Source organism: Oxyura jamaicensis, chromosome 1, assembly GCF_011077185.1.
Source record: "Oxyura jamaicensis isolate SHBP4307 breed ruddy duck chromosome 1, BPBGC_Ojam_1.0, whole genome shotgun sequence".
In the NCBI taxonomy this organism is placed as follows: domain Eukaryota; kingdom Metazoa; phylum Chordata; class Aves; order Anseriformes; family Anatidae; genus Oxyura; species Oxyura jamaicensis.
Window position 1 is genome coordinate 148,799,823 of NC_048893.1, and position 26,912 is coordinate 148,826,734.

The 26,912-nt window shown below is 41.6% G+C and overlaps 1 protein-coding gene across 3 annotated transcripts in view; it reads left to right on the forward strand.

Moving 5' to 3' along the window:
- Positions 1 to 205: 205 nt before the first annotated feature.
- GGACT (gamma-glutamylamine cyclotransferase) overlaps positions 206 to 26,912 on the forward strand; it is a 30,720-nt gene continuing 4,013 nt past the window's right edge. The window contains exons 1-2 of one of the 3 annotated variants that reach the window (XM_035318676.1): positions 239 to 323; positions 26,835 to 26,890. In XM_035318676.1, coding sequence (XP_035174567.1) covers positions 26,869 to 26,890 — 22 coding nt within the window. In that variant the 5' untranslated portion in view covers positions 239 to 323; positions 26,835 to 26,868. Of the gene's footprint in view, positions 324 to 19,308; positions 19,335 to 26,834; positions 26,891 to 26,912 lie in introns of those variants that run through there. The other 2 variants (XM_035318685.1, XM_035318693.1) reach the window with 2 other exon arrangements.

Below are 26,912 nucleotides of genomic sequence, written 5' to 3' on the forward strand. Positions count from 1 at the left end.
AGCAAATATAGCTGTAACGGGGCCATGTAGTAAAAATCAGATTTATTGTCTTTTTAGTTGATTCAAAATGTGATAACGATGCTTGTGTTTGAACTGGGGGGGGGGGGGGGGGACCGGGGACTCCTGCCGCAGGCCAGGAACGAGCTCTCCCCCCGGCCTGCTGAGCACGGCCGGGGGCCGCCCCCTTCCCTCCCCTTCCCTTCTCCGCCCCGGCGGCCGCCCCGCCCCGCCGCCTATCCCCCGGGACCGGCCGCGGGCCGCCCACACGGGACGCGGCCGCGGGCGGAAGCGGAGGCGCCGTGAGGCGAGGGCAGCGCTGGCGGGTGGGTGCCGAGCGGCCCCGGGGGGGGGGGGGGGGGGGGCGGGGCGCGTGACGCGGCCGTTAGCGGCCGTTGCCCCGCGCCCGGAGCAGCCAATCAGCGGGCGGGGAGGGGAGGGCGGTTGGGCCGCTGGGCGGGCGCTGAGGGGCGCTGAGGGGCGATGGGCGCATGGTCCTCTGACGGGGCGCTCGGCTCCCTGAGGAGCGGGCCGGCGCCAGGCGCTGGGTTGTGTAAGCCGCCTGTGCCTTCCAGGGAAGCAGACTGGCCGAAAAACCATGCCTGAACGTGGGAGAAGAACCAAAAGAACGCCGCTTAGGTGTGGAAGATAAAGAGAAGCTACCAATCTCTTTACAAGTTAACGCTTCAGAGCGTTAATTGCTTCGCCTGCATTGCACGGACTGCATATATCTTACTTTTTTTTTTAATCTTGGCTAACCTCCTGAGTATTTCATTTCACTGAACTTAATTTCTTATCTTTCTCTACATCCCTTTCCATTCTAGAGAGTTGTAAACCTTCTGCTTCCAGCTTGAGGTTTATTTAGCTGTGTCTGTGTTAACTTCAGGCAATTAACTTCCTCATTTTTGGCTTTAGGGCTTTTTAATTTTCTAGTGCTGTAACTTCTGCCGTCCTTTGAGAATACGAAGGCAGCAAATTGTATAGAGCTTAACTTACAGAGACGCAACTAGGAATATCTATACAGCCCAGTTTCATGTCAGACCGCATGAAGAGTGGACCTGTACTTTTATGCTTTCTATGCGAGAGTTTAAGCACTCAGTCAACCTGCAGAAGCAATTTCCTGACAATTAAAATTGTTCACAGCGTGACATAGGCCATTAAGAAAGGCTTCAAGTTTAGCATATCTGAATGGGCTTATTTCCAACTTTATTTTCGCCTCCCCTTAAGAACCTATGCCTTAAGAACCTAGACTGTCATTAAACCCTATGTATCCTCAGCCAGCACTAATCTCCTCCTCTCTCCCTGTATGTGAGGTCCAAGCTACATGAAAGCAAATGTGTCTTGTTAGCCAAGCATATTACAGCATTCTGTTGCCAGCAATAAATAAAAGTTAAGCAGAACAAATGCCTTAAAAGCTGAATTGTCAAGGGTGCTTATGTGTTAAAGAAATTAACTTCCAACACGTTGCTTATGTCTGGGAATCTGCACGCTATTGCAGATGAATATTGAGAAGTTCATGTCTGTGGTACAGGAACTTCATTTTGCTTGGACTCTTGTTGCCTGTTCGCTCCTCACTTTCCAAATTACCGTGATGTTCTCTGTCAACTTCGCAAACAAGTTTCTTTGATTCTGTTCAAGAGTTTAAGGCTACGGGAATATCGAACAAAGCTTTGCTCGATTGCAGAAGAGAATGTGTCACATCAATATCTGTCGTGTTGTTTGATGCTTATGATTTTTCTTGCAGTGACTTCTTTATATGTGTGGTCAGATTCAGGGTAGAAATGTCGCTTTGAATACTTCGTTTCCTGCAGTCTCTGCTTTTTATCCTTTAGAAAGGGTCATCATGTCAGTTCATGGTTTCCTTAGCTGATTTCCAGCTTGGAAGGCTAGGTGCCTCCGTGGAGTACAGAGCACAAACCAGGTCTGTTTTTGCACCAGACATCCTGCTGTCTCTCCCACCCACTGTTTTGCTGAACGCAGCCTCTTCGCTGGAAAAGTGTTGTCTGGCGTTGGCATTAGTCCTGCTCTGAGCAGGAGGCTGGGCTTGGTGACCTTCAAAGCTTCCTTCCAACCACCCTTCCTCTGATCCTGCCTATATGTTTTCATGACTCCTGTGATAGTTAGTAAGCTGTCTATTTCAAAAGATCTTATTTCTCAAAAGGACTTGCATCTGACTGCTGATGTAACCATATTTTTTTCCTCTTCTGCTGTTTATACGGTTGTGTTTGTTGTTCTCAGGGAACTTCAGGGAAGTGAGAGGTTAGGTGACTGCCTGGTCTCTATTGAATTTGTGAGTGTAGGTACAAGGACAAAGGTGCAGTCAGGAGGGTGTAATGGGGTGAAATAAGGGAATAATTATTTTATTATGATACTAAGATATTTATTATACATTAGGATTAGGTTGTGGCATTCACCTTCTGGTACTAGCTCTGGTGTGTTTTTGCTCACTGATGGATTACCCAAAATATTTGTCAGTGTAATCATAAACAGTATTGTTTGTAGCAAAAAATATCATTTCGCCGTACTTTGAACGTCATCTCTGTTTTGGAGCAGTGTACTTTTTTTTTTTTTTTTTACCTTCAAACATGTCCTGTTAAATGTTTCTCGTGCCCTAGAAGAATATGCTCCTTGGGCTTAAATCTGGTCAAATATTTTCATAATGACTCTCATGCTGTAGGTAGAATTGAATCTGAAGCTTCCTTGACACTTTCAGTGACATGAACTGCTTGAGCAGGGAGGGCTTGCCGTGATAAGATGCATTTTTTATACGAACAGATTCTACCTTTTTTGCATCTTGTGAAGTATATTTTTCTCGTGTTTCTGACAAAGAGGGTGAGTATTAGAAAGATAGTAAGTGACAGGGTGAATGTATGAAGGTAATGTTACTGGGTTTGCAGATGTAATACCTCCTCCATTCTCTCTCTTTTTCTCTCTCTCTGTCTCTTGTGCGCTTAATAGCTTTTTTCCTTCAGGAACAGAACAATTAAAGCAGTAGTAAATTACTGTCCTTAAATCAAGTCGGTAGCTATTTAGAATTCTCTGTTCTTTTTCACTTGAAAAGTTTAATTACGTTTTATGGACCATGTCAAAAATGGCTCTCTCTTCCCCACTTTCAAACACCAGGTATTGCTAAAGAAGGACAGACTTTACCGAGGCAATATAACATTCTATTGATTTACCATTACGGTGTTTTTCAGGAATGCCTTTTACATTAAGATTTTGGCCATTTTCATTTCCTTGAGTTTGTCAGCTATTTGCTTTTAACATCTCAAGAAAAGCATGCCAAATATCATTGTCACTTCTGATTTCTCCGTCTCACTCTCTCTGGAATTACCTGCACAACTGCTTTTTTCTGCAGCCTTTTGACTGTAATTGCTGGTGACCTTTACTAACAGCTGAAGTTACCCTCGCATTACTGCCTTTCTGACAGCAGTTCTTGGCCACATGGAATCTTATTTTCTCATCCCTTCCCTACAGCACTGCCTTTCTCACTGTTACCTGTGTGCGTCCACTGTAACTAGAAAGAACATCATGCCATGTGCACCACCCTTCAGCTGTGGGAGGCTTTCTGCATTAGCACAGTGTTGCAGTTCTAAATGTGTGTGTCATCAATTAATAGAGTAATTGCAAGTCTTTCTCTCATCTGTCTATCCACTCGTCTTGTTTGGCCTGATAAGAGCCCCACGACTTTTTGTCATAGTATAAATAAGGCTGAAAGGGACCTCAAGAGTCTCTAGTCCAACCTCCTGTTCAAAGCAGGGCCCCCAGTGTGGGCATGCAAGGCCGCTCAGGGCTTCATCTGATGTGTCTTGTAAAGCTGCACAATCTCTCTGGGCAGCTTGCTGCAATGCTTGTCTGTCTTCGTCATGAAATCCTTTTCCTTGAATCCCATCAGGGCCTGTCTTGTGCCAGTCTATGCCTGTTGTTTCTCAAGCCCGCCATAACTCCTGAGAGGTGTGGGAAGGCTGCCGCTGGGTCATCCTGAAGCCATCTCTTTTCCCAGAGATGATCACGTCCAGTTTCCTGAGCCTCCCCCTACAAGGCAGTGCTCACTCCCCACCCATCTTGGTGGCTCTCCCCTGAATTCACAGCAGCTTATCAGTACCTCCCTTGTGCTGGAGGGCACAAAAGTGGATGCAGTACTGCAGATGTGGTCTAGTGAGTGTCAAGGGAGAAAATCACTTGTACTTTCTGCCTTTCTTGCTTCTATAGTCCAGTAAGGTGCATTCATGAGTCGTAAGGAAGGGAAGGTAAGACACCATCATTGGCACGCCAGAGGAAGCATGGATCCCAGCCAGCATCACCCGGGCTGACACACTGCACTTCCAGCCAAGTTCTGGCTCTCCAGCGACAGTCAGGGTTTGGCGTTTACTGATAGTAAGGAAGGAGACATCGATGTTCACTTCTCATCACCGGTATAAAACTCTCTCTGCTTGTGTTCTCCAGGAGTCTCAAGAACGCCTGTTAGCATTATGGTACTTTAATGGTAACGCTACCATGGGCAGTTTGAATAGTGTCTTGGCATATTATAACAGCCATCTCCTTTCTACAGAATATTTTTTTTGCTGCCGATCTAGCCTCAGTCTTCTACAGTTCCTCTCTTGGATCTCTCTATACCCTGGGTATTCGCCTGTAGCTCCACTGTGGCCATCTGCATCACGGGAATACGTCTCTTGTTACATTTGTCATTAAATATGTCACTTATTACATTTTGCCTGCTGGTAGGCAGACCAGTTTGTACAGCACTTGAATCACATATCCAGGGTTCATTGTTTCCGCAGACACGCAGTACTGGTAAGAACTGTGTGCTCATATCTCACTAGCACTTCCTCCTTCCAAAATGATTGTGGCAGTGTGTAGAGAATATGTTACAACGTCTGATTTGCAAGCTGGATTCACTATGATCAGATTTTGCCTCCCCGACTTCAGAAGCTGAAATATTTTTGGTGTAGGTTTAATTTGATGTGCTGAGACCACTCCTGAATCTGCAGCTTTCCTACTAGTGTTTAAAAAAAAACAAACTCAGGCGTATATATAGGTCTCTGCAGAATTGGAGTATAAATCCAAATCCGTAATAAAACTATCTTAACATTACCAACATTAATATTTATCCATATATGGATACTGTATATGTTCTTCTATATTTTTTTGCCCATAAATAAAATCATTTGGTTTTACTGGGTCCTATGAGATTCAAAACAGTGCCTTTCTTAGGTTCTGCAGCCCATGGTCCTTGTATTACACCGTGCTGCTGGAAGGCTGATATTTTCAAGCATGTAGGTTGAATAGCTCAGCCATTGCCATTCAGTTTTTGAAGAGCACTCACTTTGTGATTGCGTCCTTCATGATGTCTGCTGGTGACGACAGTTTATTTTATAAACTGTTTTAAGGGATGGAACTTGTTTTTAGTTATTTTTTTCCTCGTGTATATTTGTGGTCGTTAACATGTAGAATATGTAGAAGCATGAAGCAAAAACTGGTGTTAACTGAACTTGGGATTTCAGCGTAGCAGAAACTCCAAAACTTGATAATGCTGTACAGAAGCAAATTATTCAGGAGAATCAAACCATTCCTACAGGCACTATAAGGTGAGATTTATTTACCCAGCCTTAGTTATCTACTAATTCAGGTGCAAGACTTGCTTTTAAAATGTGAGTTTCATTTGTAGCTGATGGTGAGGGATTCAGCTCACGTCTCTTTACATCAACTGGGAAAGCCTAAGCGACCAGCCTAGATTCCTGACTTTAGAGTATTAAAGTTAAGTGCAATGAAAACAGCTCTCTGGTTCATAAGAGCTTCTTAATACTATTCTTTCTGAGTTCTTTTAAACTGAACCCAAGTTTTTGTTGTTTAATTGCGTATGTGGATACTGAAATTTAGTGTTAAAATCAGGGTGAGATTATGATCTTGTCTCGTCCACAGTGAGATATTAATTTCTTTCACTCTTAGATTTCAAGATACAGCCCCCCAAAAATGGATTCTATCCACTCCGACTTCTGTAGTAGGAGTTTTGTTGTGGCTTGGATCTCAGAATTGTGTGAATTTCTCTAGAAATCAAAGGTAACAGTTTATATTATTTTCTATCAGGAGAAGTACAGCCCGCATATATAGTAATTGGGCTGAAAGCTGGCATGAAAGTAGAAATAAACCAATTTTGTTCAAAACATTGCTGAGAAAAATAATATTGGAAGTGAGATTGGAAGTAGTAAGTGAGAAATGTCTTGTTTTGTTTCTGTGTTGGAAGAACGGTGACTGTAGTGGCTTTGAATGACATTTAGATGTGCTGACAAGTGTTTCGTGTTAGTTGTGATAGGAGAGTAAGGCTATGCCAGAATTTCATTAGCTAATAGCTTCATTAGAAGAAATTATGGGTTGCTTTAATTTATAGGGAAATGGCAGATAGATAGGCCAAAGTACATAAAGGGCCCTGGTTCAAGTTATTCTCTTGTCTTTAATTCCTGTTTAATTCTTCAAGTATTTTTGTCTTTTTAAAACTAATTTAACTAACTGCATGACCTGCAATTCACTGTGGGTGCTGCAATATAACATTTCAGATTCTGGTAGCACATAGTGTGCTTTGAGCTCGATGGCAAGTTTTTTAAGGCTGTTAATAGTTGGTCTAGCATCGTTGTTGTGATTCCTAAACTGGAACTTTAAAAGTCAATTGGTATCGCAAGAAAACAGGTTTGCAAGTGGTTTGCAAGTCCAGAAGTGTGACTGGATGATGTTGACCAATAAAGGAACTGATTCTGTCAACATCTTCTCCGGTTTCCAGTGAAGGGATATTTATTTTAAGGGATTTTGGCTCCTTCATTGGGACCTCTATAATTTTAGCTTTTAAAACACGATGTAATTGCCCTTCTGATTTACCTTTTGTATATGGGTTATGGAGCTATACACTGACAATAGTATGTTGAATGAGTCCAGAATATGCTCTCTTGTTTAGATTTATCCAACCCAGCTCACCTGGAACAAGAAGAAGTTGCTCTGTAGTGAGGCAGCAGGTTCTTGGCAGTGTTAGTCTGGAAGAAATGGGAATCTCGTGGTGGTCATGAAAAGCTTATGGGAAAGGAAGAGCGATGTAGGAAGGCCTGAGAAAGGCCTAAATAGTGTAAGCATCCATAGTAATAACTTGAAGATAAAATTACTGTGGTGTTGGGGGGTTTGTCACAGAGATTGGATCTATGTTGGTAATAGGATACGAGTTCAGAGTGGAATCTTACTGGAATATGTGGGTGGGAAAACTGAAGGCGACTGACAGATTTAAGCAATAGCAGTTGGGCAAGGCAGATCATCGGATGAGATGATTGTCAGAAGAAACAAAAGAAATTACTTGCCATGGTTGTCAGCTGAGATGTGATGGTTTTGGACTCCTAGATACCAAGAGAAGGATATAGGTATAAGGTTTCTTTATTCCCCGGACTGCATGCCTGTGCAGTTGATAGTGCCAGCACAAGGGGGAGAACACGGATATGAGTCCCCTTTTTTTAGTGTCAGCACAATCTTGGCCTTGAGTTGTTCTGCAAACAACAAACTTACTTGGGGCAAAGGAAAAACTCTAAAGAGGATGCAACAACCCTACAGAGAGTTAGAAAAGTGAAGTGATTTCCACCTAGAGATTACTAGATGGAAGATAGGATCTTGCAGTTAATGTCTGCATTCATATATGTTCAAAAGTGTATATCAATTTCTATTGATTTTCTTTGAGGCAGTGTTTACTGGAGCCAACCAAATTTAGATTTTCTGTAGAATGAGCAAGTAAGGGTCTGAGCTCAGTGTTGCATAATATTTCCTCCAAAAGGGGATGGAGTGTGGCAACATGTACTTTGAAGCCGAGCTTTAAAAATACATTACTTTGCACTGTGCTGTTGTCTACAGTACTGCTTTGTGTTGTGTTGCATGTGAGGTGTGGAGATACTGTTTGGTAAATATTATGTTTGGATGCGGGAATAGGAGAATAAATTAAGTTTAGATGGCATTGCACAGAGCTAAGTCTGCACTATATTAGGAAAATGTATAAATACCTGAGAAACTATACGAATGAGAGAAATGCTTTGACACAATTTATGGAGTGGAGCCCCAGGCTTAATTTTGCCTTAGCTGAAAATTACATAGGGAATAAATCCCAGCAGGACATTTATCATACACATACACGTTTCATACATCAAACCACTAACCTGCTCCAAGGCTGCAGTGCTTGCTGTGATGTAGTTCAAATACACCAGCTATGAAAACTTTCAGAATATGAATCCAGCCACCGGCCAAGTCTTTCTGAAGCTTGTTTCAGACATGAAAAATAACACAAAGTTATATGCTTATGAACTTCGGCCAATTGGGAAGAGTTTCTTTGGGGAAGGTGATGTGAAGGGCTCAAAAAGAAAGGAATCTTTTGACTTCTGGGGATTCTGTAAGTAATGAGACTTTTTCTCTTAATCATTGTCTTTAACAGCAGTGCAATGAGAGACTGAGCATAAAAGAAGGGCAACAGTTAAGAGATTAAAATATACTTTAAGTTAATGATTTATTTATTTTGATAAAACTCTCCTAGGGCACTGGACTGTATTTCGTGTTTGTAGTTCCAGACATAAAAAAGTTCTTAGTAATGTGATTATTTAAAGTTAGGTAAAGCTTCAGAAAACATGCTTAACAGAGACAAAACATCTTGAAGAAGAAAAACAGGTGCAGTAAAAAGACAGAAAAGGTTTTTGGTGTTTTCCCATCTTTCTAGTATGGGGCTTCATCATGAGATACATGTGCTGGCTGTTTTTTCCTCTCCCTTTTATTCTTGTTTACCTTTACTTATCTTGTTGAAATATCAAGAAATTTAGGTCAAAATATATCTGAATCCATCTGCTCATCTAGTCTGTTATTTTACTGCTAGGAGATGCTAGATCGTTTAATTAAGTATGCTTAATGACAATTTAGTACATTAATGGGTGGCACAAAGCATCTTTAACTTTGTACACGATTAACTTCTGCACAGAAGTTTTTTCCAATATCTCTATATCAAAACAATGACTTAATCTCTTTAATCTTTTTGTCCAACTGTAGTCTATATTGTCTTACATGTAACTTTGGTTTCAGCATTTTTGTATGTGAAAACAAAATTAGTATCTATAATTTAGCTGCCTTTATCAAAAGCCATATTATCATCACAGTCATATTATGAATATAAGAAATATTTATTCATCAACAGTTCAGTTCCTCGTCATTGTTTTGAATCTTGCTAGCTATCACAGAATAACAAAAGGTATTATAGTTATATTTTTGATGTAAGAACTTTAAATTTACATTTTTTTGGTCTGTCATAAGATTTAGAGCATAAAGTTTGTGACTGGCCTTTCATACTGTGTTCATCAGATGTTTTCATTTTAAAATTGTCTTTTTGTGGCTGACCTTCAGTGTTGATGCAACCTAATTGTAAACAGGGTTCTTCAGAGTGATGCAGCAGGCACATGACCTGCTAGATCTGATATCAGAAGAGAGGAGCAGATGATTATCTTCAGGATAATTTACCTTTCATGACTCTGCCAGATCAGGTGGTTTGGTCTTGCATTGAACAGGTCAAACAAAAAATAATCTCTTGGGCTAATTTTCAAGGCTGTATATAGGGAGGATTGTTTCTTTAACATTCCTTCCACCCTGCTCTAAATCTCTCCACTAGCCCACTGAGAACACCAGCCCAACTACATTTTATCACCTGGGTTTTTACTCTGGGTAGTAGTGATGCTTTAGGAGAGTGTTTAGGAAAAAGTGGTGGAAAATACTTTCAATGACAGTGGAACAGACAGTCTTAAGATTATTTCTGATAAGAGATAGAATCATTAAACTTCTCAGTAATCTTGTAGTTTTGTCATCTGTAAAAACTCAGCAGTGTGTTAATAACAGCATGCACAATTACTGTTTGCTTCAGTATCTCTTCTTAGATCCCAGCTTCTGATTATTTCTGCATTGTGGGCAGAGCTGCTGCTAATGTAATTTGTGTAGCACAATATAATCGCTTACTTAATTTTCTTTCTAAAAATGTGTTGTTGTTGTTGTTTTTTTTTTTGCTGAAGATCTGTGGCATGGGCCGTGATTACACCTACATGCATCTGTAACAACCTGTGAATCTCCAGTAATTTCAGTAAGATCATGTGTGCAGAAAGCACTCCATGGAAAAAAATGTATGTGCAAAAATGTGCATCTAGAGGACTGATGGTGTATCTTGTCAGCAGTTGCCCCATTGACAGCTTGGAGGAAACCTGCATGAGAGTACAGATTTTCATTTAATTTCTCCAGTTAATCAGTATCAGTGATTTACCTCACCATTTACTTGCTAACAATAGAGCAAATAAAACATTTTGCCTAAGAGCTAAATACTGTTTATATTTTTAAAATCTCTAATTATTATTTCAGAACTTCTTGCAATTAAAATCTCCTATCTGTGATCTGAGAACAGTAGTGTTTGAGAAGAAAAGTAGATAAAATTAAGACGGTTCGTTTGAGATACAAATTTATAACTGCTTTTATATTCAGAATGCAAAATGGGATGGCTGTCATGCAGGCTCTGAAGGGTGAAAGTCTGTGTTGCATTTTACTAGAGGAGCAGAAGCCTCCAACAGGGAATGGCAGCAGTGAACTTCCAGCCGTTCTTGAGGCTGTGGTGGTGGAGTCCTGGGTCCCTTACTTTGCCTTCTGTTAGTGTTTTTATCAGGCCAGAGATGGGTAACTGTGCCAGAGGTACACATGATCCAACCGAGAGCAGCTTCAGGACTAAGAACAGTCTTTTACTGCACCATCTCCTAGAAAGCAGAAAAATTAGATTTGTGCCCTCTACTTGGAGAGCTGTAACCCATGTCTCCTTGGAACATTTGATCGTGCTGTAACTTGGCCTTTTGAAGCTGCATCAAAGCACAGAAAGCAGGATCCGTGGGGTCAAAAAGCATTCGATGTAGAACTTCAGGATTATATCTATGAGTATATTTGGTAGGAGATATGTAGAATGGGTGGGAAGCCAACATTTTGTTCTTCCTTTTCAAGGTTATTGCTATTTGGAAAAAAAAACTCCAAATAATTGCATAGGGTACTGTCTCTAAACAGGTTAAGAGCAGGATGTAGAAATCTCTTCTTGAGGTAGTAGATAGTATCTAATGACTGGACCACAGAATTAGTCTCTTTCTGTTCTTCTGCGATATCCATAAACCTAGTGTTCCTTTCCATGCATAGCATATGAATTAACCTGCTGTTTGTTTTTGCTCTTTTAAAGGAGAGCTAAGAGACTGTCTAATCCAGTTCCTTGGCAAAATGCAAGTTTAGCAGTAAGGCTGTTATTTCTGATAGAGATTTGACTAACCTGCTGCTTAGGATAGTTGATAGAGGAGAATTCCCAGCCCTCCTGGGAATTCTCCTGGGTCAAGGGTCTCCCTAGGTACTGTGCTTACCAGTAGGTAGATCAGTCTTTTCTAGTGTCTGTATTTGGAATTTAAGCTCACTGGGTCTTCTGTAAAAGTGGATGTGAAACGAAGCTTTCTGCCTCTTCTCTTATGGCATGCTTTGTTAGAATTAAAGGCATGACCCTATTTGCTCGAAATTAAATGATCACAGCTCAGTGTTCCCTGCTGCCCACACCTTACGATTTCTTGGCCTATGATTGTCCTCTCTCTTCTTTCTGTCCAACTGATGCCATTTCTTAGAAAGCATGGTGCCCAAAGCTGCACGTACTACTCTGTGACCAGGTCAGAGTTGGAGTTACTATTCATGTGCCTTACTAATGATACACTTGTTTGTATATAAACATTAGGGTATTTTTTTCCAAGAGTACCACGTTGTTGACTCATGCTGAGTTCATGATCATTGTAACTGCCAAATCTCTTAATACAGAGCTGCTGTTAAGCTAATATTTTCCCAGATTTTGTTTACACAGTTGAGTATTCCTGGCTAGTCTTAGAACTCTGCACTGACCTTACTTGAATTGCTGCTGCAGAGGCTTGCAAAGCACAAGATTAGCTTTGTGCATTGTGGCATCACCTGCATCTTCCATGTCAGTCAGTATTTTCATTACTAGTATTTCCCTGCTACTTGCATGAGTATAACAAATTTTGTGCGTATTTCTAACCTACATGCCAACAGTTCTTGTTAAATGTTGGTTTTTGTTTGTTTTTATTTTTTATTTTTCTGGCTTGCTTATGAGAATATCTTGAGTAACAGTGCCAAAAGTTTTACAGAGGTCAAGATAAAAATCTACCATGGTTTTCAGCATCCCGCATCTTACCACCTGTGGAGGAAGGAAACTAGCTCTGTGCATATTCTAAATATTCATTTTCATTACTGGAAGATCTACATCCCTTCCTTCTTCCGTAGGAATTAATGTTGGAAATAGTGGGTGGCTCCATCCAAGTGCTGTCTCCTAGGTCTGTCTTGGCAGCCTTTCTCCTATCAGCTTGTATGATCACAAAATGCTTGTATGTTTGGAAGAAAAGAGTTCCTTAAGACCTGTTTGTTTGTTAAATTATTTTGCTCTTTTCAAAAGGGGTGTAAGGGGCCAGGGAGCTGTAAAAAAAAATTGACACTGGTTTGTTTTACAGAAAGCTTTCTCTCTCTCTCTCTCTCTCTTTTTTCGCCTTTTTCTGAAATGCTGAAGAAGCTGGAGAACAAGCAGAGTTGTTATATTAAATTAGTCATGCATGTAAAACTTGTCTAACTCCATTAGTCCACCAGAGCTAGGTAGTCTCTTTTAAAAATTATTTGTTTATGTTAACATCTGTTAATTGGGAGAAAAGCTCTTTTTTATTAATGATTCAGCATTCCTCCTCTCAGGGTTCAGCTTTTTTTTCTGCTTTCCATGACTTTTTTTCCTTCAGCATTTTGATTTGGAGATAACTGCTGTTCTCTTTTGATCCTGGTTTACTTAGGCTTATATTGCTTGATTGCAGTATTCAAGGTTGTGTTGCTTTCTTTTGTTCTTAGATGACTCAGCTGTCAAGTACATATCAGTTGAAAGGTAACAAACGCCTCACTGGAGCATAAGGATCTCCTCCAACTGTTGTCTACAGATCCTAGATAGGTGTTCACCTGAAAATTATTCCTCTGTCAGTGTTAACCTTTCTGTTCCAGCTTTAAAATCCACAGTGGCTGGACTAACACCTGAATACCCGCACCCATAGAAGTTTCTGTAAACTCAGTGAGAAAAAATATGGAAAGACAATGCAAGTTCTGGAAAGTTTGTTGTAGAAAACTCATAATTAGTGGAAGGAAAGTGCCAGTTTTCATATGTTTTTCAAAGTGAATTTAAAATATCCTGACCACATCTTGAGCAGTTTTTCTGCTCAAATTTTCTGATAATTTTCTTCTGAAATAGAATCAAAATGTTCTGAAGGCTCAGAAGTATTCCATTCCTTTGTTGTAATACAGTATTTTCGATCTTTGTATAACAAGTTTATGACTCTTCTGAAAGTTCAGGATTCCTTCAGTAATTTATTGGAAAAGCTGTATTAAAAAAAAAAAAAAAAAAAACATAGCACAACTTTAATCGTATATCAGTTGATCAAAATGCCTGCCGTAATTCAGCTTGGGTTTTGAAATAAGCATCAAAAGCTGAAAAAGCTTTTATTTTCTATGCCCATTATCTGACATTTAAAGTGAATAAATGCATCTACTTTCAAATTAAAATAATGAAGTATGGAGTTACTAATTGTGACTGTCTAGGCATTTTCCATGAATTTGTCATGTTTTTTATTGGCTCTGTCTTGCTGATAAAGTGGGAAGGAGGAGGGACTAAGATTAATTACACCTTCTCTGAGATTTTTTTATTATTATTATTTTGTATCTTGGAGAACCAGTGAGCTCCAAACAATAACACACCCCTCGCTGTCTATTCTTAGTGAAACCATCATGATAACTGATTAATACAGCTGTCCTAGACTGGATAGAAAAGTAGCGGTTAGCCTGTACTAAAAGTGCTTGCAATTAACTAACTTCTGCTTTAGAAGAAATGACCACTTAAAGCCTTCTTGTAAAAGGGGTGTGGGATTTGGCTTGCTCAGAATATGGGAATACAGAAGAATTTTTGCTTTGCTTCAGGTCTTTCTTCACCTTGACTAAGGGACAAAGGCTTTTAGAGACATTGAGTTCATTCTTTAAATGACCTATTATGGTCAGTTAACTGATAATGTGTCATTTAGCCACTAAAACCATCTTCGTGCATCATTTCCCTTAACTTGTATGCTTCCACTTTTATTTGAAGTATTTCTGCCCTAAAATCAAAGCACACACGACTGCAAGAGCGTTTTAGAAATATACGGCGTTATTCTGGTGACACCAGGTGTTGAAAGTAAAAAATGTAATGCATTACGTATTCAGAAGCATGCCTGTGTTAATTGATGGTTATCTGGAAGTAAACAGCCACGTAGGGAAGGTTTGTCATTTCGCAGTGCTTCAAGTGATCTGTTTTAAAAGAAACGTTCACACGTTGAAAATCAGAAGCAATTTGTTCATTACCCATCTTTTTAAGCCATATCAAAAAGACAACATGAAATTCTTGTATTATTTCTCTTCGTCCTGTGCCTTAGGTAATGCGCTGTTTCTTGATTTGCAGTTAGATCCAGTATAACTAGATCTATAATCCAGTTAATTAGATTATTTATTTTTGATAATTAGCATGACTAAGTGATTATTTGCTTAACACAGAAGTACATTTAATTGAGATTTCCAAAGGTCCCTAGATACCTGCTGTCAAATCTGGGATAGATTTGTTCAGAATAATAACATGTTACTGTGTCTGAGGATTGTAAGCTGCCATAGATTGCTGCACTACATGATATTCAGCAGGGCAATGGCATTGGGAAGACAGAAACTGACTTGTTCAAGAACTGAAATATAACTCTTTACTGTCAAGTTGGACTAAGCAGTTGCTTAAGAATAACTGGTATATTTTCAACATTGTAGGGATAATGCTTAACTTTAAAATTTTCAATTAACTATAACTGAAGTCAAAAAATATGATGCGTGGTTAATCTTTAAAATCAGCTTTCTGTTGTGAAATATATTAGATATGAAATTGAATGAGTGTTCACCCAGAACTACTTTTTGAAGCTCCCAGACCATAGTTGTATAGGCTGCTGCTTAGACCTCCTGGGCCAAGACCTTTCAGGGGAAGCCATCCATTTTTAAAAGTGTGGTGCTGACTTCTTCATGGTATTTAGTAGAGGTTCATTTGTTTAGTCATAAAATAAAAACCTGTTCCTTGAATCAAGCCAGATAATGGATCAAGCATCAATAGCCTTCACAGCTCAGGTTTTCTGAGAATAGTTGTTAGAACATAGCCTTGCTGGAGATGAGCTTGTGATGGAGATGGGTGAGTAAATGGCAAATTTTAAGACTGTGAGAGAAGCTTTTAAGAAATGTGTTCAGCTCTGTTTTCCTTTTATGAATTAAGAAAACAATCAAAGCTCACGTTTATGAAGTGGGTTGAAGGCATACAGGAACGATGGTGTTGGTGTATTCGTAGTCGGGGGAAAGAATGGCTTTCTGCAAAAGCATGTGAAGGAGCCGGAATGGCTTTTGGGAGCACCAAGCCATCTACCTGTAAAATGGGGCAGAAAATGCAAAGCTGCCCCTCTTGGCTTCAAATGAAATGCATATGTAGAGACATGTTTTTCTGTCTGATTTTAAATGGTGCAAGTATCTTGTCTGCTTATAAATTTAATGTCTATGATAGACTTCATACATATTCCTATGTAATGTAGTGCAAGGTACCTTCACAGTATTGCAGAAGCAACTGCCTGTTTTCTGTGAATCAGCTGCCAGATTCAGTGAATCAACTGAACCTCTCTTACTGATTAAGTTTCTGCAGAATCTGAGAGTTTCATTCAAAACTTTAGAAAAGCTTAGTTTTTGTATTAACCTTGTAAAAAAAAAATCTCTTATAGTGAATGTCTATTTTGCCTAACAATCCACTGTGGTAAAGCCCAAATGAAGGCAGCAATGATGGAGAAAATCAACAGAAAGCTTTTTTTATTTAAAAAAAAAAAAAAAATAGTAGGTATTCACTTCCTTACATACGTGCATAAACTGTCTGATGTATGTGCAGATTATAGCTGGATAAGGGCCTTGCATAACACAGACTACAGCATGAACCAGTTCAGCCAAAGTAGCCTCTCCCTTCAATGATCCAGACTGTGTGGATCATCATTGCCTTTGTGACCACGTGGCTATGCTCCATTCTGCAGGACTGACATTTCCTAGAAGTTCCTTACATGCTATCCACAGCGTGACTCGTATGTGGTGTTCAACTGAGTGACTTGTATTCTGATGTGAGCTAACCTGAGAACAGCCTGGCATCTCTGTGTCTCGGGTGAGACTTTGCAACATTATTGCTACCGCTTGAGTTGAGGTTGGCTCTTGTATTATCTGAGAGATGATAAGAAACCGAGGGTCTTAGTCAGATGGGTTGACTCACAGACCAGTGAAGGCATCACCAGAAGCCAATCTGGAAGGTGTCTGACCCCATGGCATGCAGAAACTCTTCACTCAGAAGCATAAAGTCATAGGACTTGCCTTTCCTATCCTGCTCACTCTGTTCACTGACAGTGAAATTGGAAAAAGTAAAGTACGAGGAAGTGAATTGGCAGGTACTCTACTACTGGGACCTATTTGGAAAGGTGAGATCCCAATACAGCAGAGAATAAAGCAGTAGTTATCAATTATTGTCTCATTTCCAGAGCAAACCATGAAAAAAGACAAACGGGGTTTCCATTATCACTTCTGTCTCAGGTTCCACTGCACAGGCAGTGGATACTAATTTGGCAGGTACCTTTTTCAGGCTGAAATCTGTGCAATTCCCATTGGTCTGCTCTGTTGACTACTGATGTTGCCAGTTTTGCTGTGCTCATTACTAATTATTTTGTCCCATATTTGAGGCATGCAAGGAGGCTGTTGTGAGAAATTAAAGCTAGTCTGAGGATATCCTACCTTATACTTGAGGCTTAAAACACCTTTGCTTGGGATCTGCTCCAGTCCATAACTGGCTACATCTTAAGACCTTGCCTGAGGCATTCAGCACTTGCCCCAGCCTTTTATACCGTAATATTTCCTTGTCTGCCTCCATGCCTCTTTCCCCAACACGAAGTCTAGGTCTGATGGAGAGATGTAGTCAGACACTCTCTTAGATATTTGAATGCCTAAAGGTATGAGGTTTTTTTCTGATACACATCCAAAGTAACTTTAAAGACTTTTGTCCCTAGAATGCTCTTTTTTTAAACATCCCTACCCCCACCAAAAAAAAAAAAAAAAAGCTTTTTCAGCTGCTTTGTGCTGTCACTGTAGATGAAAAACATGTGGTTTGTAGAAGTACAATCCTTCTCAAAATTACTTGGTGCTGGAAAATATGAAACACACTTTCGGTGCGTAGGACCTAATAGTCATTAAATGGAGACATCTGCAACTGCAGAAAAAGAAGTAATAAATGCTTGCTGGAAGATAACGCTCACAACTGTACAAAGAATGTATGTATGAAGAATAACAGGCTGTATTTGCAAGCCAAAGCCATTTCATCTCTTTTTATTTTTAACCCTGATAACAAAATAATAAAATAGAATGATTGAGGAAACGAATAACTTTCCAGTCTTCGTACTTGTGCCTTTCACTGATGTTTCTGACTGTGGATGAGGTCTCTCGCGTGCAGTTTTCTAAATGAGATTTCACCAATACCTTTGTGGTGCCTCCTGTGTTTCCTTGAAATACTTCTTCTGGTTGTCCCGCCCTCTTTACAACAGTGTCGTGTTGGTGGCTTGCACAGGTGTCTGTTTTAGCTAATGGGGATGATAGCACATGCTGGTGAAGCTATTTACGTCCAACATCAGTGTGTTTATTCATGTGAGAACAGGGAAATCTTTGATGAAGGGGAATGGCTGGAAAACGACCATGTGAATTTCTGAGGACTGCAAAACATACATGATTTTTCTCGAGTATTTTCTCCCAGTCTACAGCTTGGCTTTGTTCTCTAGTCATTGTGCGACTGACCAGAACACAGTGTCTTGCTTCATTGCTTTCTGCTGCTGAGTCTCCACTTTATATCAGAAGTTCTTGTCAGTGGTTCTTAAGCTTGTGTTTCTGCACTTTGTATCATTAAAAGCCATCTTACTTCAATTATGCTCTTCATTGGACATCTAATATGTCCATAGCATGAACCACTCCTCCTCAGGATGCATCATGCACGGATCTGATAGGCACACAACTGCTTGCTATGGCAGGGCACATATTCCCAAGGAATATGCCCAGTAGTTTGTCTGTGCCAATTACTTCTATTTTAATGTAGGCTGCTGTAATTTTCCCTTAAGTAACTCCTTATTCATACACAGTTCTTCCCTGTGTCTTGCTATGGAGCTATTTTCATTGCATATTAAATTAAACATTTTGTTGTACTGCAGGCCCGTTGCCTTAGCCTTGTCTAAGGAGGAAGCAGGTTGTTTTACTGACATTAGTCTGGCTTTTTTTTACTTCCAAAACCACACTGAATATTATTCGCCTTCCAATTTACTTCCAGTACTCGATTCTGTCCTCCTTCCTTCATCAAGTTAGTAGCTGAAATTCCTTCTCAAAGGTCACTGAAAAGAAGCCGCACAGCATGTATAAAACTGCTTTCATCTATATAAATATTTTATTTGTAAATAATTCTGTCTCATATACATGTCTATATAATTCAGATGAGTATTATATATTGTTTTCTATTATAGCCAGAACTGTGGTTTAAGATGCCTTTGATTAAGGCTTCTTGCCAGGGATCCTGGACATTGCCAAGAAGACCTGCAGTTAGAATAAATTCTACACGCCATGGTAAAACTAAAATAGCATTGTTTTTTCTTTTTGCAATTGCAAAGATATATCTCAGTAGGAACAGCATGTCAGGTAATTATTTCCATCAGTATTTCTTGTGAGCCTCTTGTGGTTCCAGGAGAAGATTTAAGAACTTCTATAGCTGATTTTGCTGATTCTCCAGTAAATACAGGCCTGTGTTAAATTTTGCATCAGACTACAGAACCTATTTCTGCATCAAGACCAAATCAGTCATTACCTGAAAGTCAAGGTTGCATTCAACACATCCTTACAGGACACAAACAAATTGGTAATTTCTTCTTACTCATATTTGATTCTACCAGGCAGGAGGATGTTTGAAGTTCTGGTCACTACATCTTCTGGAGCTGAAAGCATTTGCTCCAGTGCCTTGCTATGAGCCCATTCAGGCTTTTTGGATGCCCCCAGAATATGTATTTGTTTCTTCCACGTAGAAGATAGGAGACCAATAAATGTATTTACTTTTAGATAAGGATGCTTTCCCAGCTGATGAAGAAAAAGACAAGGTATGTTTCAGATTTTGCAAGTCCTTCTTTGAGAACAAAAATCAAGATCAGGAAAGTTGAAAAAACTCATTGGTTTTCTTTTCATGATGATCTGTGACTTTTATCTTTTTTTTAGAGTAAACTTGGTACTAGTTTCTAAACAGAAGTGATATACCTCAGTGGGACTGAAGTAATTACATACATCTGCTCATGGTTCTCTGTAGTTTCCATGTGGGGATCTGTTTTGTTTTGTTTTGCCTTTTAGTGTACTAGAAAATGGTGGAAAAGATTTATTACTAAGATATGGATTAGCTTTTTATTTTTGACTTGTAAAAGGTCTTTTTATTAAATAAAAATACCTGATATGTATACTTCATCAAAGAAATGCTTCAATTTTTAATTAATTAGGCAAGTAAAATAAGGGCAGTTAGTGAATTAATCTGATTTGTTCCCTTTCCAGTATCTCGTGTGCTAAATATTATGCTTTTCCACAGATTTGATTCATAGACTGAAAGGAATGAAGCCTCCCTCCTCTCTTAAAAAACAAAACAACATTCATAATCTATTTCTTAGCATTAAAAAACTTGACCTGAATAAATTAAATAAAGTGTAGGGAAAATATTTCTGTATATCACAGAAGGAGGATCTGTTGAATATTTTTTTTCCTCATTTTCCAATGTCTGTACAGTGACTGTCTCCAGATCAGTGGTCTGACTTGCTTCAGAGCTTTATTAGCGAGCCAGTAATTTTACAATTCCACTTTATTAATATCTGAATCCTCCAGCTTTCCATTTGTTCGTGCTTAGTAGCCTCATCTGCAGTCCTCCAAATGTCAAGAAGGGCCTCTCTCCTTCTTCTGCTGTGAGTTAGTGGCGTGCATACACTCACGTTGATACATTTTCATTTATATCTTCTGTGAGTGTGCATATGCCATGTTATCCACAACCCTTCTGGACGACCCTGCTTCAGAACGAATGTGCTTGGCCATCACCCCACGCTGTCTGTACCCTTCCTGGCTGACTTTTTAAAACAGTGTCTGCATTTAACTCTGGTGGTTTCTCCTGTACAGCTGCTTTTAATCTTTCTCTCTCCTTTTTTGTGGGCCACTGACATTTTCCAAGAAAAGCACGGTTCTCTATAGAAATTTAATGTATATACATAAATGCTATAAAAGTGTATGAATTACCTTTCCTTGGCCCTTAAAAGTCGCCCATCATTTCCCAAGGAACCATAGCCTGAAAAAACAGCCAGTCGGGGTTTCCTCATGTTTCATTTCTGCCAAGTTAGTTGGTCTGCGTTTCAGTAACTGGCCTGCACTGGCGCAGATAGGTGGTTTCCAGGATAAAAGCCAACAAGCTCAGTACTACGTGCCCCTACTCCTGGGTTCTGCTAGGCTGGGACCTCTCACTGCCATCTCACCCTCCCAGCCTCATCCTGAGGCCTGAGGCGGCACCACCTGGACACTTGCAGAAGTCACTGCGTGCCACCTGGGCAGCCAGGAGCTTTCAGCATCCCTCTCGCAGGAGGCCAGCAGGAAGGCGCGCAAGGGCCTCCAGAGCAGCCGGCTCCTGCTGAGGGAGGCCACGGCCGCTGGACGCTGCTTGAAAGCCTCCTTTCCAGGCTGAGCCACATCCCTGAGGGACGAGGGGAAGGAAACCTCCGAAGAGCAGATTCGGCTGTGCCGTGACCAGCTGGGCATCTCTCTGCTCCTTACAAAGCATTATTGTGCAGTGGTTTCCCCATCCCGTTCCAGCACTGCTTTGTGGAAAGGCACCTTGCGATCTAGCACAGACCTGATCTTTTCTCCCTTCCATTTTTCTCTCTCTCCATCTTTTCAGCACAGAAAAATATGTTCCCATGCTTAGGTACTCAGAGTGTTTGCTGTGTTTCGCAGGCTAAGATGCTCTTCCCGATCCAAAACAACTAACTGAACATTCTGGGCATTGGCATGTAAATCAGTGTGCTGACCTCGCTGGGAAAACCCGTCCCAGCTTCAGACTGTATTCTGAGCCTCAGGATGTCGGCGGTTTGAATCAGCGCGGTATGCCCTGCATGTCAATTGCAGAAACCACTTCAAATTCACAGTGGTGTTTGAAACTGCACTGGGAGCAGAGCTAGCATAACGGGGCTGTGCTATCAGAAGTTGTTGTCTATGTTTATTTTTTTCCTGTAATGGTGATCTGGCTCTTAAAGTAAATGTTCTTTTTCTTTCCTCTGTCTCCTCTTGTATAGATACAACAGTTTAAGGCTCTGTGTTAGCGGGGTGGTTTGATACCAATGGGCAGCTAAGCACCACCACGCCGCTCTCTCACTCTCCCTCCCCAACAGAACAGGGGGAGGCAAACACGATGGAAATGCTGTGATTTCAGGACTTTCACAAAAGTGGCTGTGCAAGTTTACAGGAGAAATCTTGTATGCACCATGACAGTCACCGCCTCTGGCTTGGAAAGCTTCTGGGCCAAACGTCTGTAACCAAAGCACCGTCTTTGTGTCCTGCTCTTAGGCTCTTGCTGGGGTATCTGCTGTTGACCGGTGTCACATATGGGATACCTGGCTCATTTTTGTTGTGACTTGTTTTGGTCATTCTTATGTCCCGTGTTTTTATAGAAAGCTGTTTATGTCCAAGTTAATTATGGCTGGCTGTTTGTTTGTGTATGTGGAAAACCAGCAGTCCCTTCTGTAAAACCTCTACCTCTATTTGCAGGTGATACGCAGGAGCCCCGTTAGCTCCTGTTCAAGCTCAACAACTTCCACTTGTTTAGTCTGTGCCCCAGAATATGTCCCACTTGTGGACTCTTCTTCTCCGTGCTCCACTCTGAGCTCAGTTTAACCGCTTCTGTAGCCCACAAGTGTATGAGTTGTGGTGTCAAAACCTTGATGCGATAATCTGTTAGAGGCTTATATAATGATAATATGATTACTTAATAATAATTCTATGGCAAAACAGTCAATAATACTGATCTAGTATCGTGGGTGTGCAACTATTTCTTTTTTACCAGCACAGTTTGTCCACATCCAGTGACTTTCCATTGTCTTCGTGCTCCTTTTCTCATCCTCCTAGTGCGCTTCCAGCCCCCTCCTGTCTCTGCACTTTAACATTTAGCATGTTAATTGGTCTGGAAGTGACTGGAAACGGTTCCGAACAGATAAAAAGCAAATGTTTGCCCTGGTGCAAGTCCGTGCGAGGAACTCGAGCAGCGGTGTGATTGATGCTTGTCAGGAGGGAGGACTTCTGCGCGCTGGCTCCCGGAGACAAACACCATCAGGACACTCAAGCTTAAGTGCAGGCGTATTTGTTGGTTTGGGGATATAAGCTGTCCGAGGGTGAAACGAAAAGTCTCTGTGAAGTAGGTTCAGTGCCGTCTCAGGTAGTGCCCGGTAGTGTCCAACGTGGCATTGGTTACCATAATACCGTTGTTTGTTTTCACAAAGCAGCACCTCATAGTTTCTGAGCGAACGACTGCTGCGAGGAGACCATAACCTCTGGATTTCAAAGGAGCCATCGTTTCGCTGCTGCCTCTGTGGTTAATGTAAGAAAGGTGTCTTGCCATAAACTTTTCCGAGGTATTCAGCAAGGTTGGAAAGGGGTCGGCCCGGGCAGGAAGCCCTTGTCTGTGCTATAAAGAAAATAGCAAGTAACAAAATGAAAGCATCAAAGGACCAACAGGATGCAGTCCCATGAGTCCTCTCTGGCATGTTAGTCCTGCTTGAAAGTTAGCATTGAGTGAAGAGTGACCTTAAAACTCGCTTCATTCAAACAGACTGGGCTCAAGTTTAAAGTTCAAGGCATTTTGTTTTTTCACCTGTTTCCTACAGTTTTAAGAAACTTCTGAAGAATTAATGTGTAACTATATCTGGTCACTGAGCCAGCACTAAGAATTTTTCTCAAGGGAAAATAATGTTACTGTATGGAGGGAGAGAAATGGATACTTTCTGAGCCGCAAGGAAAAGCCTCAGCAAAATAAAACCCAAACCCGTGGTACTGCAATCACAAAGGGGCCTGGAGTCAGCGGAACGCACGCAGTGCTTCTCACTTTATTTTTGGAAGAAGCTGGTAGGACCCAATAATCATCCGAGTCGTGGCAGAAAGGACGTTTATGGTCAGACACAAACGGGGTCGAGTGGCTGGGCAGCGAGGGGGAGGAACAAAGCCCTGACCAGAAGCCCCCCCACTGCGGCTGCTGCGACGAGGTTGTGCCACCCCTTCTTTTATTTTAACCCATCAGCACCTTCAGCCTTCGCCATCCTAAAGCTGCTACTTCATTTTCTGATCTTTGCATCTCGCCCAGCGAAGGGAGCAGCAACAGAGCCCACGAGCGGGTCGGCCGCTTGCCTTTCATAGTCGGAAGAGGTGACACGAATCTCATTCAGGTTCCCCCACGTCATTAAATTTTAATGATTCCAGCATGAATATTGCATGAAAGTACTTTCTGAATGGGTTTGTTTTGCCCTGGCAGCTAATAGCGTAAAGTCTGATTTTTATTTTTTTATTTTTTTCTCTAAGGTAGCTTGGTAGAGGGATGAAGTGTCAAACCGGATTAAGTGAGAAAAGGCAACTTTTCATTGGCACTGTAGGTTATCCAGCGAAGCGATGCCGTCTGGAGCTCTTCTCAGCTGCTCAGTGGAAGTTTGTGAAATGACCCTAACATAAAATTCTGCTCTTTACTCTCCTTGCCACAAGGTGGCCAAAAATGGTTTGAAAGCACAGATATGAGCGCTAGGAATTATGCCAATGCCTGGAGCAGCCTGCCCAGAACTCAATACACAGCGGGCAGGAGATTGAATTTATTACACAGAAAATTATATAAATTTTATTTATCAGGAGCTACGTTCAGAAAACGTTTCTACCAACTCCTCATTTCACTCACTTCCCAGCTCAGGCTTGGTTTTGTGTTTTGTTTTTTCTAACTAAACAAAACATCAGTGTGATCAGCTTATCCAAAGCAGATGACAGGAATATCCATAACTATGAAGGGGCGAGGGAAGTTCAGCTGCCAGCCTTCTCCTGAAGCCACGATGGTGGAAGTGCTGCAAATCTGAGGCTCGGAAGGCACCAGCTCTGCGCAGTATGGGACTGAGACTTCCAGTTCCCACTCGGTCTCCGTTTATCCTGCCTGGGGAATTCATTTACTTAAGTGTTGTAAGCTTAACCTGGGCTAGTGAGTTTTGTTGTTGCCACTGTTGAGTTTTGTGGGACCAGCACTTTTATGCCAGGTGCATTCCTGTAAGTCCCTGTTAAGGGAATGTTTCCAAACCGCCGGACGCTGCGCAGTCAGAAACGTGCGCTTCATTTTCGCCAGTTTCAGGAGTTGTCACGCTTTTCCCTGAAAACTTTTTGGAAGCTTATCTTCAGATATACAGTAGGGAGAGTTTAGTTTAATGGAAATGAAGCATATCTTTTCCCTACAGACGCACCACGCGGCATTGAGCTTTTTATGTGCGTCTTACGTTTAGCTTTTTATTTTTTAAGTTATTAACTCTGACAAGTAACCTCTTGGTTGCGAACAATTTAATTCACAATTCATTTTTCTGATTCAAAGTGAACACGAGTGCCCTAATCCCCTAATGGGAATTAATTGCATGTTTCAGTGCTTAACTCTGATCCTTTCTCAATCCCCACTGGGACAAGTTTCTTCCTGAAAGATCTGTGTTTGTTATTCAAAACACAATCTGAAAGGTAATGATTTTTCTTATAGAAGGGAGTCAGACCAACTGAATATTAATGTTCTTTTTATTGTGAGGGAATGAGCTGCATCCAAAAAAACTCATTTATGTCATGAAGGATAAATTGCCCTGAAGTATATCTGATAAAATACGGGGCGGGGGGGGGGGGGGGAGAAATGGTGTGGTCTTTTTCCTGAAGTGAAAGCTGTTTGCCAGTAAATGAAGGCACACACCACTTTTTTTTTTTTTTTTTTAACTGAAAAACTGTATTCTATTACAGAGAAAAAATGTTTATTCACCAAGGGAGAGATTGCTTTGCTACTGGTTAAGAGGCCTGGTTATTTTAAATGACACTCCTCATGGCCAGTAACATAGCATTTGAGATGGCCTAGCTATCTAGCAGTTTATTAAAGTAAGACTAAATAGCTGAAAACACATTGATTTTCTGCTTCCACTTGTTGGGCTTTTTTAAAGATTTTTTTCAAGCTTTGAATGTTGTTTAATAGCAAATGGAGCTGCATGTGCTCCTCTGCTGGGCGGTGGCTGGCTGCCCTGGTGGGAGAAGCCGAGCAGGTACTGACCGAGGGCAAATTTAGGAAAACCATCCTTTGCCATGTAGAAACAAGGGAGGATGAACAGGGCAGAGTGAAAAACAGATGAGGAACTATGAAGGTATGATTATTTTTTTTCCTGTCTTTCAGGAAGGCCAGTCTTTAACCCCATTTAAGCCAGTTTTGAGTGTTTATGCTGCTAGATAAATGTTGAACAAAATTGTTCAGGGGCTGTTTTCAAGAGTTGGCTAGCGCACGTGCAAAACAGCGGCCACAGGGCAAGCTGGCTTGGGGCCCTTTGGGGTACCTGAAAAGGACTTTGGGATGGCTCTGACCTGGCCTTTCTGCCAGCAGCCATCATGTACCGTTTTGCTAGCACTGAAATACGGGATCCCAGCTCCGTGTATATCCCCCTCACCAACAAGCTGGGTGAGGGCGCTTGTGCCGACACCGTCACCTGGCCCGGCCTTGTCAAGTCAGCCGGTGAGGTTTGTCAGCCGGGAGCCAGTCCAAGCACCGAGAAGATATTGGTGTTCTCCCCTTCCCCTGGAGGGGTGAGACAGGCGTGTCCTTGTGCTTGTGACAGCAGCTCTCAGCAGCCCAGCCTGGCTCTGGGGGTGACCCTGGCGGCCTCCCCAGCTCCCCCTTGGGCGACGCTGGTGTCTGGCGGCCTTGTCTGCCTCAGCCAGCGGTGGGACCGCAGCCCCGGGGCTATGGGAGCCCTCAGTGTGTCCCTGAAAGGCTTCCACAGCAGGCTGACCCCAACCCGCTGCCCTGCCAGGCCACCTGGTTGGGCAGCACAGCGCTTGGTTTCTCAGCCCTGGTGTTCAAGGCTTTTCGTTCCCGTCCATGGCCAGCAGCTACTCTGCCGGCCGGGCCATGCCTTGGTTTGCACAGCATTAGCTTCCAGCAGCTACAAGCATTGTGCTTCTGGCTGTGTTTATCCCTTCTTTTTTATTTTTATTTGCTTTTGGATGATTAATGCCACTGCGCTTTTCTTTAACCATGAAACGAGACCCTTGAACTTCCAAGCTGCAACCAGGCTCGGCCGTCACTGACTAAAATGGTGCTTCTCAAATCCCGAGCGCAGCCACCGTGAGCTGTGCTGCACTGCACGGACCTGGGGATGGGAAAGGTCCCGCAGAGCAGGCTTTAAAGCCGACCACCCTGACAAGGAGGGGGGTAAATCACCCCGTGGCTTCACTCCTGCGAGTTTTAACAGCTGGAATTGACCAGGGCTACTTAAGCCTTAACTGCAGTAGAGCAATACGTTAAGGTGTGTGAACCTTGTTTTGTTTTGTTTTAGGGTGTGCTAATTGGAGCTTGTTCCCATCGCTGGGATGGCTCCCTGGGTTCCTTTAGGTATGTTACTGAGCGTGGCACC